The 12,305-nt window shown below is 39.7% G+C and overlaps 1 protein-coding gene across 5 annotated transcripts in view; it reads left to right on the top strand.

Annotated features, from left to right (window-relative positions):
• Nucleotides 1-9,748, top strand: part of LMO7 (LIM domain 7) — a 134,985-nt gene extending 125,237 nt beyond the window's left edge. For 4 of the 5 annotated variants that reach the window (XM_054815892.1, XM_054815862.1, XM_054815852.1 and 1 more), the window contains 7 exons: nucleotides 201-253; nucleotides 1,875-2,094; nucleotides 3,015-3,287; nucleotides 4,644-4,752; nucleotides 6,509-6,611; nucleotides 7,126-7,172; nucleotides 9,006-9,748. In XM_054815892.1, coding sequence (XP_054671867.1) covers nucleotides 201-253; nucleotides 1,875-2,094; nucleotides 3,015-3,287; nucleotides 4,644-4,752; nucleotides 6,509-6,611; nucleotides 7,126-7,169 — 802 coding nt within the window. In that variant the 3' untranslated portion in view covers nucleotides 7,170-7,172; nucleotides 9,006-9,748. The remainder of the gene's footprint in view (nucleotides 1-200; nucleotides 254-1,874; nucleotides 2,095-3,014; nucleotides 3,288-4,643; nucleotides 4,753-6,508; nucleotides 6,612-7,125; nucleotides 7,173-9,005) is intronic. The other variant, XM_054815883.1, reaches the window with a different exon arrangement.
• The last annotated feature ends 2,557 nt before the right edge of the window (nucleotides 9,749-12,305 follow it).

Below are 12,305 nucleotides of genomic sequence, written 5' to 3'. Positions count from 1 at the left end.
ATGGACATCTTTTTTTCCCCTTAATATACTGTTGATCTTTGTTCAGGTATTTTTGTCTGTTGTTTTAAGCACAACATAAGTTGTTACTGGGAGGGATGGTGAAAAAAAGGGGCTATGTATCTGTGGTCTGCAATAAGATCTTTGTCCATGATGAGGTCTCCTACCTGAGACAGAGAAATGAATGTTTTCTATTTCTTTAGGAATAAGTCAAAGTCGACTTCAGAACTGAATGAATTCAACACAATCAGAAATGGTAAATACTCTTGAATTTCTTTTTTTTTTATTTTTTTATTTATTTTTTTAAAAGATGCATTGGACGTAGGCGTTCTAAGAAAATTAATTGTCAGCATGCTTTTTGGTAGCTGCATTGTAATTCAGATTCATACCATGCCATGATTTAATGAGGTTTTAACAGCAAGAGGAAATTCATACAGTAACATGTAAGCCTAGGACAAATATGATTAACTGCTCTCTTGGAGTGCCGTAGCAGTGATTACAAATGGATCTTAAATGCTTCAATTTTAGATGACTGGTATTTATATGAGATTAAACCAGTCGTGTCAGTATATCATCGAAGATGTACGTGCTCTTGATATGTTGACTCTGTCAGTAAAAAAAGCTGCACATACCAAGATGCTAACGTATTTATTACAACTGTTTGCTCTTTTTTAACTTCTGTTAGTGTAGGAATAACATGGCTAGAAGTCAGCTCTCAATACTGTCACAGTGGCTTGTCTCCTGAACTCTACTTCGTTGCTGCCTTTCTTGAATTGTCCTTCAGTGACATTACTGTATTTTTAAAGGAAGGTTTGTAAAACAAACAAACCAGATTTATAAGTATGTTATAGTAGAAAATGCCCGAAAGCTATTCCTGTGTCTAAAACATAGTTAAAAAAAGTAATCAGAAGTAATCATACAAAAGTAAATGCTGTATTAGAGGAAATATTGCAGATTGACAATACTGCTTTCACACATTAACACTGCTTTTACACGTTAAAGCTTGGTCATTGAAACTAATGAATAAACTTCCACAATATTTTATAATGGTAATCTATAGCATTAAAACCAGGAGCAGATCTGTAATCAGAGCAGTGTTTAAAGGAATTGAAATTTCAATTGAATGACTTATCACTGAGTAATTTTCTTAATTAGTCTTACTGTAAAAAAAATAATTACTGGATCTAGGAATTAAAGAAAAACTGTTGCTTTCTAATATGTGAACACATATTGGAGAAAGATGGCTTGTTCGTTTTCCCCTTCCAAAATTTCAAAGGCTATAAGATTACACTGTCATTCTCCCTCCCTTCCTCCCCCCTCCCCCCTCTCTCCAAACCCCCTTTCCCCCATATATATTCATATAAAGCAATGTGTTCAGTGTCTTGAATAAGGAAAGAATTCTTGAAAACAGGGACAACTTAGAGGAAAAGAGAATATGAACTCCTAAAGGGAAAGAACGTATCCCACTGTTTAATTATGTATTTCATACGTGCTTCAGTTTGTATTGGAGGAGGAGTCCAAACTGATGCACTAAAAGAGATCGTGCCTTTTTAAAAATACATTTGTCTGTATATATGTGTGTACACACAAATGTATATGCATATACACTTGGGAAGTGAAGGAAAATACCTACTTGTTTTTAAGTTAAACATCATGTAAAAGGCACATTAATAGAAAAACGAATGAAGAAAAATGTAATAATGATGTATTGCCAAGTTTGATCCTGGTCAGCCCGCTGTACAAAAGGAACTGGAGAAACTTGTGAACGTGGTGATTGAACGACTGCTTTTGGAGTTATAGCCAGAGTATCGGATGTGTGATAACTGCTTTTGTGCCTTAAGATGCCTAGCTGAAGTTTGCACGTGTTGTCCAAACAGGTACCCAGAGCAAGTATTCGGAGAGGGCCTGGAACGCAGGTGACTCACAGAAGAAATCTCAGAAGGAGCACAACCTGTCTGCGGCAGAGTTGGAGAGACAGCAAATCCTTCAGGAAATGAGGAAGAAAACATCTCTACACACGGACAGCAGTTGGATTAGGCAGCGCAGTTCCAGTATACATAAGGAGCCTATTAGTCTGTACAGCAATAGTATGAGGAGGTAGGAATCGCGTTAAAAATTAACTTTGTTTCTCGTCAAATATTTTTGTTTTGTTATTCTAAACTTCAACTTGCATTACAGAGCACGGAAACAAATCGAGTCTGTGAAATGCTGTAAGGTAAACTGAATAGCAGCACAGATAGAAGAAATTAGCAGTATTACAACTGGGATTAAATGGGGTTTTTTTGCAAATAAAGAATGTGGATGTAACCTGTAAATAATTCAACTGCTTTTTTCTTGGTTGGTATACCAGCGATGGAAATCAGTAAGTGTGCCTTGTCATTGACGGATCTGCTTAAGAATTTCAGCATGGCAGTTTATTGTGGAAATTAATTATTATGGCTAAGGAGTATACCTTTTTTTTCACATAGAAATACGTCAGAAAGTCTGGAGTTCATTTCTCGCTTTAAGTAATGTGTGAATGTTGGATTTGTTACTTGGGAAACAGCCGCGTTATCAGGACAGTGTTTGGCTATTGGGCCAACACCTTGTACCTAGACGATGCTATCCAGCCTGGGTGGATTGCTATTCTGATCTGGTATCCCTTGGAGAAAACAAAAACAGACCTGGTATCTGAGGTCTGTTGCTGTACAGCGGATTTTGATACGGTTCACCCTGATAAGGCTGGAGTGAGGAGTGTTTTGCCTTTATTCTGTAGTGGTTAAGTGCCAACCTCTCTTTCGCCTCGCCTGCTTTTTTCCCATGAGACTAGGACTGGACAAAAAGGGTAATGTGTGGCTCAAACATTTTGGATTAGTATGTGAAGAATATTGCTCAGGGTGACCAGACAAGCATATTCATGCTGGAAAATCTTAAAAATGCTAGGATAATGGTTTCCTTTTTTTTAAAAAATAAGAACATAGTAGCTCTTCTGCTCCAGCTGTACTGCCATTTACTTTTGTATGTGACCTATATTGCAGAGGGGAGTCTTTGGACAATCTTGATTCTTCAAGAACGAGCTCGTGGAGGCACCATTCATGGCTGAACCAGTCTGCCTCCTCTTCATCTCTGTCCTCTAGTCAAGATTTCAGTCGCCCAGTGTCCACTTCAAACCGAGCCTACATGTGCACTCCTTCCTCCAGCAAAGCACCTCCTGCGGCCACCTCTGTGAGAGCCCCCTCCGTGTCCCAGGCAGCCCCCCAGGATCAGTCTCCCCTCTCTGCTTCCCAGCCAGGGTCCCAGACACGCAGCAGGTGAGCGAATGCCCTTCTGCTGGGAAGGTATAAATGTCGGGCCGCACTAAAGAGCGGACTTTGTGTGTATGGTGGTCTACAGTAGTGTTCTCGCCCATAATATTGATTAACAAGTCTGAAAAGTACCTGGAGTTTTCTGGCTGGACGGGACAGTGGAAATACGGGCTGGAACTACCTCCCCGCTCCAGTCTTTGAGACAATTCCCCAGGTTTGTCATCACTACTTGACATCGGTTAAAAAACCAGAGGAACTAGAATAATAAATCTCCAGTCTCCAAGCTGTATGCTGGTTACCAAAATGATTAGTAAAAGCCTACTCCAGATGGCATTTCTGACATTTATTTTCTTAGGTTTGTTTTAACAAAAGATTCCTGAAACCCACGCTTTATGGCCCTCATCTTGGTCTCTCCTCCCCCCTTCCTGGCATGTGGTCAATATCATCTCAAGGAGCAGTCAGGAATGCTCGTAACCCGTGACCCTGGAGAATTGCAGAGTAGGATGTTGGTTTTAATCTAGGAGGAGAAAGCAAGAATTGCAACATATTTTGAAATAAAAATGGAATTCAGTTGTGGTAGGGTAGATAACTCTGCTGTTTTATGTACTTGAAATGTTTTGAAAATACCTTGGGATAAGACTATAGAGAATCATCCCCACACAGTTACATGTATTATATATGACATCAGTGTGAACACTGCTTCACTAGCTCTTACTCTCATGCACTTTGTGATAAATCAACTTTTTTTTTTTTTTTAAAAAAGCTGGTTCCTACATTCTTTATAATGTAAGAAAATTACCTTCTTAACCGTGTTTGCTTATCTTGTTCTCACTCCCATTTGCAATCTTGGTAGATCTATGGAAACTGACCTCCGTATGGCTTATGTTCAAAGAGTTAACATAATATTATATGTCCAGGTCTAGCCTTCTGTTATCTAACAAGGTGCAGATGGTGGGACTTGGTAGGGGTGCTGGCTAAAACTTAGCCTTTGGGATAATTCCCCTCAAATAAGAAGTAAGGCAGGAGCATAAACCCTGTGTTCTTACTCTCCAAACTTAATAATATACTTTTTATGTTTATTTGTAGAAGATATTTTATGCAGTGAGATATCTCCCAATAATGTGACAGAATTTCTTCATTTGTTCCTATGTAACTTTGATCAAAATTATAACACTTCAGCTTTCCCTAGCTTTCAGATCTACTGTAAATAATATTAATCTTCAGGTTGTTTTCTCTAAGCAGCCTAATAGTCCATTTTTTATGAGTGTTTTTTTATTTTTAATCTCAGAAAGTCTTTGATAACTTTTCTTTGTCTTTTAAACCTTTTCAAGCTGATTTTAAGGATTTTCATTCTATATTTAGGTCAGTCAGTGGGAAGAAAATCTGTTCCTACTGTAATAACGTTCTGGGCAAAGGAGCAGCCATGATCATTGAGTCTCTTGGTCTTTGTTATCATTTACATTGCTTTAAGGTGAGAGCTGGGAGTCACATCGTGCAGGAACAGGAACTAATCAGGAGCACGCATGGCTACTCAGTGTTACGCTCACAGGGGCTCTACTAATCACCTGCTTTGCCTTCTACTCTTGACAGCGTGGTGCATGCATATTTCCATGAGGCAGTCCTATCTGCAGGCATTTAGCACTCAACTCTAGAAGTATTTATTAAATGCTAGAGCTAACAAGTAGGACTTTGAGAAGTATGATGGGCATGTTGACTGTGAGATCAAAGTTTTTCCTCCTTTGAATAGGCAGCAAAAAATCAGAAGGTGTTGAGCCACTTCTCCCAGAGAAAGCAGCTCCTTAAACGAAATGAAGAAAAAAAATCTCAACCTGGACCCTGGCAATTGAATCATTGAGATGACCCATCACTTCTAAGCTAATCCTAGCAGACAATGTTCACGTGGTATTTCTCAGGCAAAGGCACATTGGCAGCATTCAACCGAGCAGGATAAAGCCCAGGGTCAAACTAGAAGCTGTGTTTAGTGCTACTCAGCCCTGGTCAGAAGCCGGGTATGTTATTCACGCTCAGCACCGAGACATAGTTACATGATTTCCAGTCAGCTTGGGGCACACGTGGAGCTGAAAGAATAAATGTCTGCCTGCAAAAGATGTAAAAGCACTCCTAGTTCCCCTGCCCTAGGACCAGATGAGGAATTAGACTCTGATTTGGAGGTGCTGTTGGACCCTGCTTCTTCCATGACTTTAAAAAAAGAGACTTCTGTGTCTGGTTCAGAACACTTGTCTTCTGTGCCCAGCTCAAATGCATCACCTGGAGTATTACAAGGGATTGACTCAAAGCTCTTCCTGGTCCTGCCTACCTGAGCAGGAGGGACAGGAGTAATCCATGGGGACTGGTCGTCATTCCCTTTCTGCAGATCATGTATTCTGTGCGAGGGAGTCCACCTGTAGCTCCTAACCTACATAAAAAAATACCAAATTTCTGTTTTTTCAAATCTCTGAAGATTAATGAGCTCTTGAACAGACTGCCATCCAAAAGAGTCATTACTCATTTAAGCAGGTAAACTATCTGTCCTTCTGTAGTCAGCTGAGTACTTTGTTTCATAAATTCAGTAAGGAGTGTGTTACGTTTTGGGTTACATTCCTTCCAGAGGTGGTTCATATTCACAGCAAAAATGTGTTCAGCCACCACAGTTAAATAGTTTAATGTTAGCATGAAAGCTGTCAAACCCCTTATTCATGTATTTATTCAAGGAAAATGAAATCAGCTCCTTCTCTCCAAGTAAGAACTTGTTTCTGTTGTGCCAGCCCAGGAAACTGGGGGTGCCTGAGTATTTGCTTCTTTGAGTGCCAAAGGGCTGAGGACACCAGCAGCGTATAGTGCCGCATGGAAATCTGCAAGTACCACACCCAGGTGTTCTGTGCCAAAATTGCTGTTGCCATCTAGAAAACAATTTTTTTTCATGTTGAGCCAGTTTTAGTTTTCAGAGAAACTGAAGTTCAAATTAGATTTAATCAACCAATCTCTAAAAACTGTCTGCTTTGTGTTTGCTTAGTTGATGTATCTCTGCTATTCGTTGTCCAGTCATTGCCTTAAAATACTTTCTCCGGGTTGGTTGCATTTTGATCTACTAATCATTATACATTTGCTTCTAGTGATTGTGGGGTTATGGTTCAAGCTTTGTTGAGCTTAATCCAAGCTGCTTTTGAACAGCATTTTTGTTTCTTAATATTTTGTAAGGAGAGGCTAATCATTCATCTATCATACAGTGCGTTGCCTGTGGATGCGACCTTGGGGGATCCCGCTCTGGAGCTGAAGTTAGGATCCGAAACAACAAACTCTTCTGCAACGACTGCTATATCAGATTTAAAAGTAAGGCAACCTGACTGCAGTGTGCATGACCGGAGTTCTCTGTGCTGTACAACCTCAAGTGTTCGCACAGCTGAGCCACTCAATAGCTTTCATGTTTAGTTTTAATTTGGTGTATTAGTGAATAGGTTCAGCAAGGTCTGATTGCCAGTTTTCTGTCTTTTGTAGGGAAGTCATTCCTAACTTGTAACTTGCAGGTAGCTGATTTAACCACCTTGTTATTAAGCAGCTTCAAACAGACAATGCAGTATAGTCATCCTGCTTTTTTCATAGATCTGAGAAAGTGGTGTCAAGGAGTTGTCAGTTGTTGAACAGGCTTGTCTTGATAACAGAGAAGTCTTTTTGAAAAAATGTCTACTTTTTTTTTATTAAAGTAATCTGAATATGTATTTAATTCAATCCTAACATATACCTGGAAAGCTATTAGTTTATCCTGTGCACGTGGCACAAATGCTGGTTTCTTTTTGCAATGCTGCTGTTATTTGAATTATAGGTCTGTGATTGGTTATTCATTTAGGTACAAGTTCAGGAGGAATTGATTTACTTACAGATCTTAATTAAAAGGTGCAGTATAATTTTTTTCCTTTATTATGCTTTGCAGAATTCTGATTTATTGGAGCATGACGTTAAGGCTTTGACTAATGGTGGTGTTCTTCTGCTATCATAGGTGATGGTAGACAGCTTAATTTTGACAAGTCTTGGGACTTTTATATGGCTCTAGCTATTTTTTATATAGGAAAGACAGAATTCTGTAGAATGATAAAATTCAGTTAAGGGACAGGGTTTCTAAATGACTTAATGGGAAACAGGTCCATGTTTCTGCATGAGCCTGGCACATTTTTCATATGGTGGACCAGAAGGCAGTGAAGGGAACAGGATACTCATGCTACAGGACTTGGGCATCTGCTGACTGAGAAGCCTAACCCAGAAAAAGAGAAGCTCTGCATCCGAATCTGTTGCTGTTTTCAGGCTCTCTTTGGCTTCTAAGAAGAGGAAAAGCTGCCTGCACCACACAGAAATAATTGTGTGGTGCCCAAGCTAAAAACAGAAAATTCCACACCTCTCCTTGACGCTAACAGTGCATTCACAGAGGCTAATGTTAGGTGCAAACATGGCACTGTGACTGGTGGAAGGAGGAAGAGAATTGCCCCCCATCCCTCTAGAGGTGATCCAGAGCACTGGGTCATATATCTCAGAGTTAACGTTCGGAAAATTTATCTCCTGCTTGATGATGAAACTATGCCAAAGTGACCATGTTCCTGTTTGAAGCACTCAGATGTGTGGGAGATTCAATCTGGAGCTTGCTCATGTTATTTTTGCTTTTTCTTTTCTTTTAGCAGGCAAAATTGCTGGATGAGTTGTATAAGTTTGGTACTGGAAAAAAAAATAAATCTGGTTTTTATTATTTCCTGGCAAGACAGTATTCAGGGATTTGGTGATGGAAATAAGCAAAAAATTTTTATCATGGATAAATTGCGATTTAGTTTCTCTGTGATATTACAGCCCATAAAGTCGTGGCAGTGCCTTTCAGAAGCAGAGTTGATCTGTGAGAAAGTTCTATTCCCTTCAGACTGTATCTTCTTGGGCCAGCGGGCACCTCAAAACATAATTGTATGAGATACGAGTAAATCAGGAATTGTAAGAACTTGTAGGTACAGAATAAAGCATTGAAATTAGTGATTAGTAATTGAAATTAGCTATTTGAATAATACAAAAAACCAGCTATGTGATTACTGTAATGAAAATATACTGACAGCACAGCATTGGTCTGCAATGCAGATTACTTTTGTTTGCAGTTGGCATTTGACATCAGCCTGGCTAATTATTCATTAGTTTGGAACATGAATGTATTGGCTAAAAGGTTTGATAAACTGTAGGATTATTAATATTTCCTGTGTAATTTTATGGTGTGATATTTTTGCGCATTTTAATGTTAATTTTGTGTTTAAAATTTGTAACATTGTAGCAAAACACCAGTGTATTGGCAGATGCCAACAAATATATCCAGAGAGAGAATAAAAAAGTTCTTTTTTAATATTGCTACAGTTATCTAGCAAATTTTGATTTGATTATTGAAGGGTAAATTTAGAAAAGCTGTCACTCTGTCTCTATATAAATACTAAAAATAATTCTTAAAAACTTGGTAAGGTGCATGTTCTGTGGAATATTATTTGTCCTGAAATACTTGCAGTGATATAATTGGATTAAACTCAAATTTGTATTGTTCGTTAAATTTGGATTGCTAGATTCAGAGTGTTTATCTTAGTTTGTGTTACCATTTTCAATAGGTACTGGAAATACCATTATCTGGCAATTTTTAACTTGAAAAATTTAATTGTAGTCACTAAGACTCTTCAGTAGCTAGACTTTAATTACATTTCTGTCTCTCTCTAACAGCTGGACAACCAACCTCCATGTGAAGCAAATGAAGATATGAAACCACTGTTGCAGATAAAAGAAGAGGTGATTGCTGCTGATGTAGATCTATAAATATATGTATTGTGTGTATGTGTGTGTTTTTCTAAGAGTAACTCTTGCTTGTCTAGTCTTCATAGCAATGCATTGTATTCTTCATATAACTATTTTTATTTATAAGAAAGTAATTGCAGTAAGGAAATACCTGGGGAAAATGCTTTCACTTTTTCAGCTTCCAAGTACTGAGAGCACAAGGGAGAATAAGTATATTTTCAGTAATAACTTCAAAATATTTTTGAGGCTTATAATCAACTAATTGACTTTCCAATGGTATATAAAGAGGGTATTTTGTTTCTAAGCTCTTGAAATGAGCATTAGAGAAATAGTTAATATAAATATATATTTGCAATTGCTGTCTTTATTTTTGACATATACTGAAAGTGAATTCTCTAGATTAATATAAAGCTGCATTTAAGTGCACACAAATGTGTTTGCTTTCCATATGCTGGTTTCTAAAATTATGTGCTTTTTTTGAAACTTAAATACAAAGAAGAATCCATTTGCTCAGTGGTGTTGGCATAATATTCTGTGGAATCCATTTAAGGGGAAGAGTTCTCTTCTCCCATTTGGAAAATGTAACTATCACTTTTCAGTCCGCAAACTGAGTGGAGAATGGTTGTTGAATTACAGTATATTTGTAAATAAAATTTCTGATGTTGCATTTATTAGAAGTTTGTTTTCTTTCTATCCAGCCAAATGTGTCTAAGGTGATTTGCTGAAATATAAAATTGTTTGAATTTCATCTTGGGAAAATATTTTTTTATGAAAGGATTAAGATGTCCACCTAAATATGTGTAAGAAAAATAGTTCTTGCTTTTCTCTTTTCCTTCACAGTAGACTTCAGGTTTTGTATATTGTTCCCCATCAAGCTCCTCATGCTTTTTCTGTTCAGCACTTAATACAAGTGGCAAGACTGATTCTTTGTCCTGTATGCTCATCCCTAAAGCACAACAGTTGGAAGACGTGGAAGTTCCCCAAAACTTCTCTGCTGTGGCTAGAAACGAGGTGCTGAAAATATTTTGGTTTAGGTTCTGCCAGTTCTGAAAAGGCAGCTGGAATGTGCACTATGTGTTTTTCAGCGGTGGCTCCCAATTGCTTTGGTCAGTGGTTTTCCCAAATTCTTTCATGCCCAGTTATGTACCCTTTTGTGTCCGCATCCTTGGAAGCAGTGAAGAAAACATGGGATGTGGATCAGAGGAATTTGGGGGAGCATTTCGTGGATGAAACACAAGAAGAGGACAGCTGGGATGTGTAGGAGGACGGTGGGGGTCTGCATTTGAGCTTGTACGTGGCACCATGAGGAGCTGCAGTGAGGGTGCCAAAGCAGCTTAAGGTGCTGATTCCTCTTGGGGATCTCAGGGAGGTATAGGAGAGTTAGCAGGCTGGGGAGAGAGGTCGTGGCTGCGATAGTTGGGGGGCAGCAAGGGGAGATCATGCTGTTTCGGTGTAGTGGGAGAACTTTGCCCATGTGGGCCTCCTGTAACTCCTCCTGCTTGTAACTTCTCTGCCTGTCCCCTGTTTTGCTTCGCTTTGTTGATCTTTCCCCTGAACAGATGGGTTCTGCCTTGCGCCAAGGAATTCCCTGCTAATAAATGCTGAATTACAAAGTGCCAAACATTATTTCAAGTTTTGCTTTAAAAAAAAAAACCCACAAAACCAACCAAATCTAAAATGCCTCATCAACCCAAAGTTGCCAAGTTCTTGGACAGCCAGTTTTGTGACTTGGCCTTGGCTCTTTGCATTCAGTTAAAGTGTCTCCTATGAAGTGGACTTGTAAGGATATTTCACTTGGTTTCCACTATTGTGTTAAGTAACAACGCAGTAGACTGCAGGTGAGAATGCTGGGGTATGAAGACCCTAGTCTCCAAATACAGACCATGGAGGGACAGTCATGCCGCCTGCTCACACAGCTCTCCGGGAGCCTGGGTTCCTCTCTGCTGCTTGTGGAAGCAGATCGCTTCTCTGCGAGCTAGTCAGAGTAGGAACCCAAAGTAGGTGCTGTGCAGATCTGGCTCTTGGTTAAGGCACGTACCTAACGGAGATGGTGCGGATGCCCCTCTACACTGTCTGGTTTTCAGCCTTCGTTTATGCTAGGCAGCATCAGACTATGAACACTACACACACCCCCCAGTAAATTCGGGATCCCCACAATCCCCATCACCAGCCCTGAATTACACTAAGACAATTTTTTTGTCACAGGTCAAAGTTTCTTAACCCCCAAAGCACCCATGAATTTATCCTAGCCTCTTATCATTTCCCCTCTCTCAGCACTGTATTATGCAGCTAAGCTGTCTGGAAAAAGTCAGGGATGACCATGCCACCTCTTGCATCTTAAGACCAGTCATGTTACCTTGTCCCTGGGAATCATTTGGGCACGGAAATCACCTGGGATGTGAAGGACAGAGGGAGAGAAGAAAGCTCAGCAACCTGCAGTCTGCGATGCCGCTTGAGCTGCCTGGCTGCTGTCCTGCAGCCTGGAGTGACGTGCTCAGAGCCAGGCTGGCTTTTCCTAAATGGTGTCAAATATTTCCATGTGGGCTCCAGATTCATTTTCCTACAAAATGTCTGGGGGAAAAAAAAAAAAGGTTATTTCATTAGCTTGTTCCAAATGGCTTGTCTGTGAGTGGAATTTTGGATTAGTGGGGCTCAAAGAGCTGAAGTTGAAACTCTTGCAGAGTTGAAGCTGAGTTTCTCACCCTTCTTGTTAAAAGCCTGGTTTAACAGGGCTCCTTCAAATCTGTGTTTGCTAATTCGAGTTGACAAATGTGAGCAATGCAAACTCCTTCCTCTCCTTTCCCTGGCGGGGAACAAGCAGAGAAACGCACGGAAGGAATGTTGCTGTATCTGTGTATTTTGATCCTCACTAAAGTATTTGGAGCATGTTAGGCTCTGAGGTTCAGCAAAACCGATTATCCGCTAGCAACACAAGATGGCAGTGTGTAAGTGCAACTCACAATAAAAACCTTTTTTCGTGGTTGTAATCTTGTACAAAAAGGGCCGTGTTCGCTAAATGATATTAAAGTTGCAATGTAATGAGAGTTGTAAAGAGAACTTTCTCTTAATCTTGGGCCTTTCTCCCCACCTGACTTTGTGGAGGTGCGATGTACAACTGAATCTGAGCAGCCTCGTTTGGTTTTGTCTACCAGTTGGTTAATTAACTGCTACTTAAACCAATACTGAGCAGGGAGAGAAAAGAACACTGCTGTTGTGGTTTAACCCCGG

Source organism: Grus americana, chromosome 1 (genome assembly GCF_028858705.1).
Source record: "Grus americana isolate bGruAme1 chromosome 1, bGruAme1.mat, whole genome shotgun sequence".
NCBI lineage: Eukaryota > Metazoa > Chordata > Aves > Gruiformes > Gruidae > Grus > Grus americana.
The sequence above is the reverse complement of the archived record's forward strand: the minus strand, read 5'-3'. Positions and strand labels throughout refer to the sequence as shown.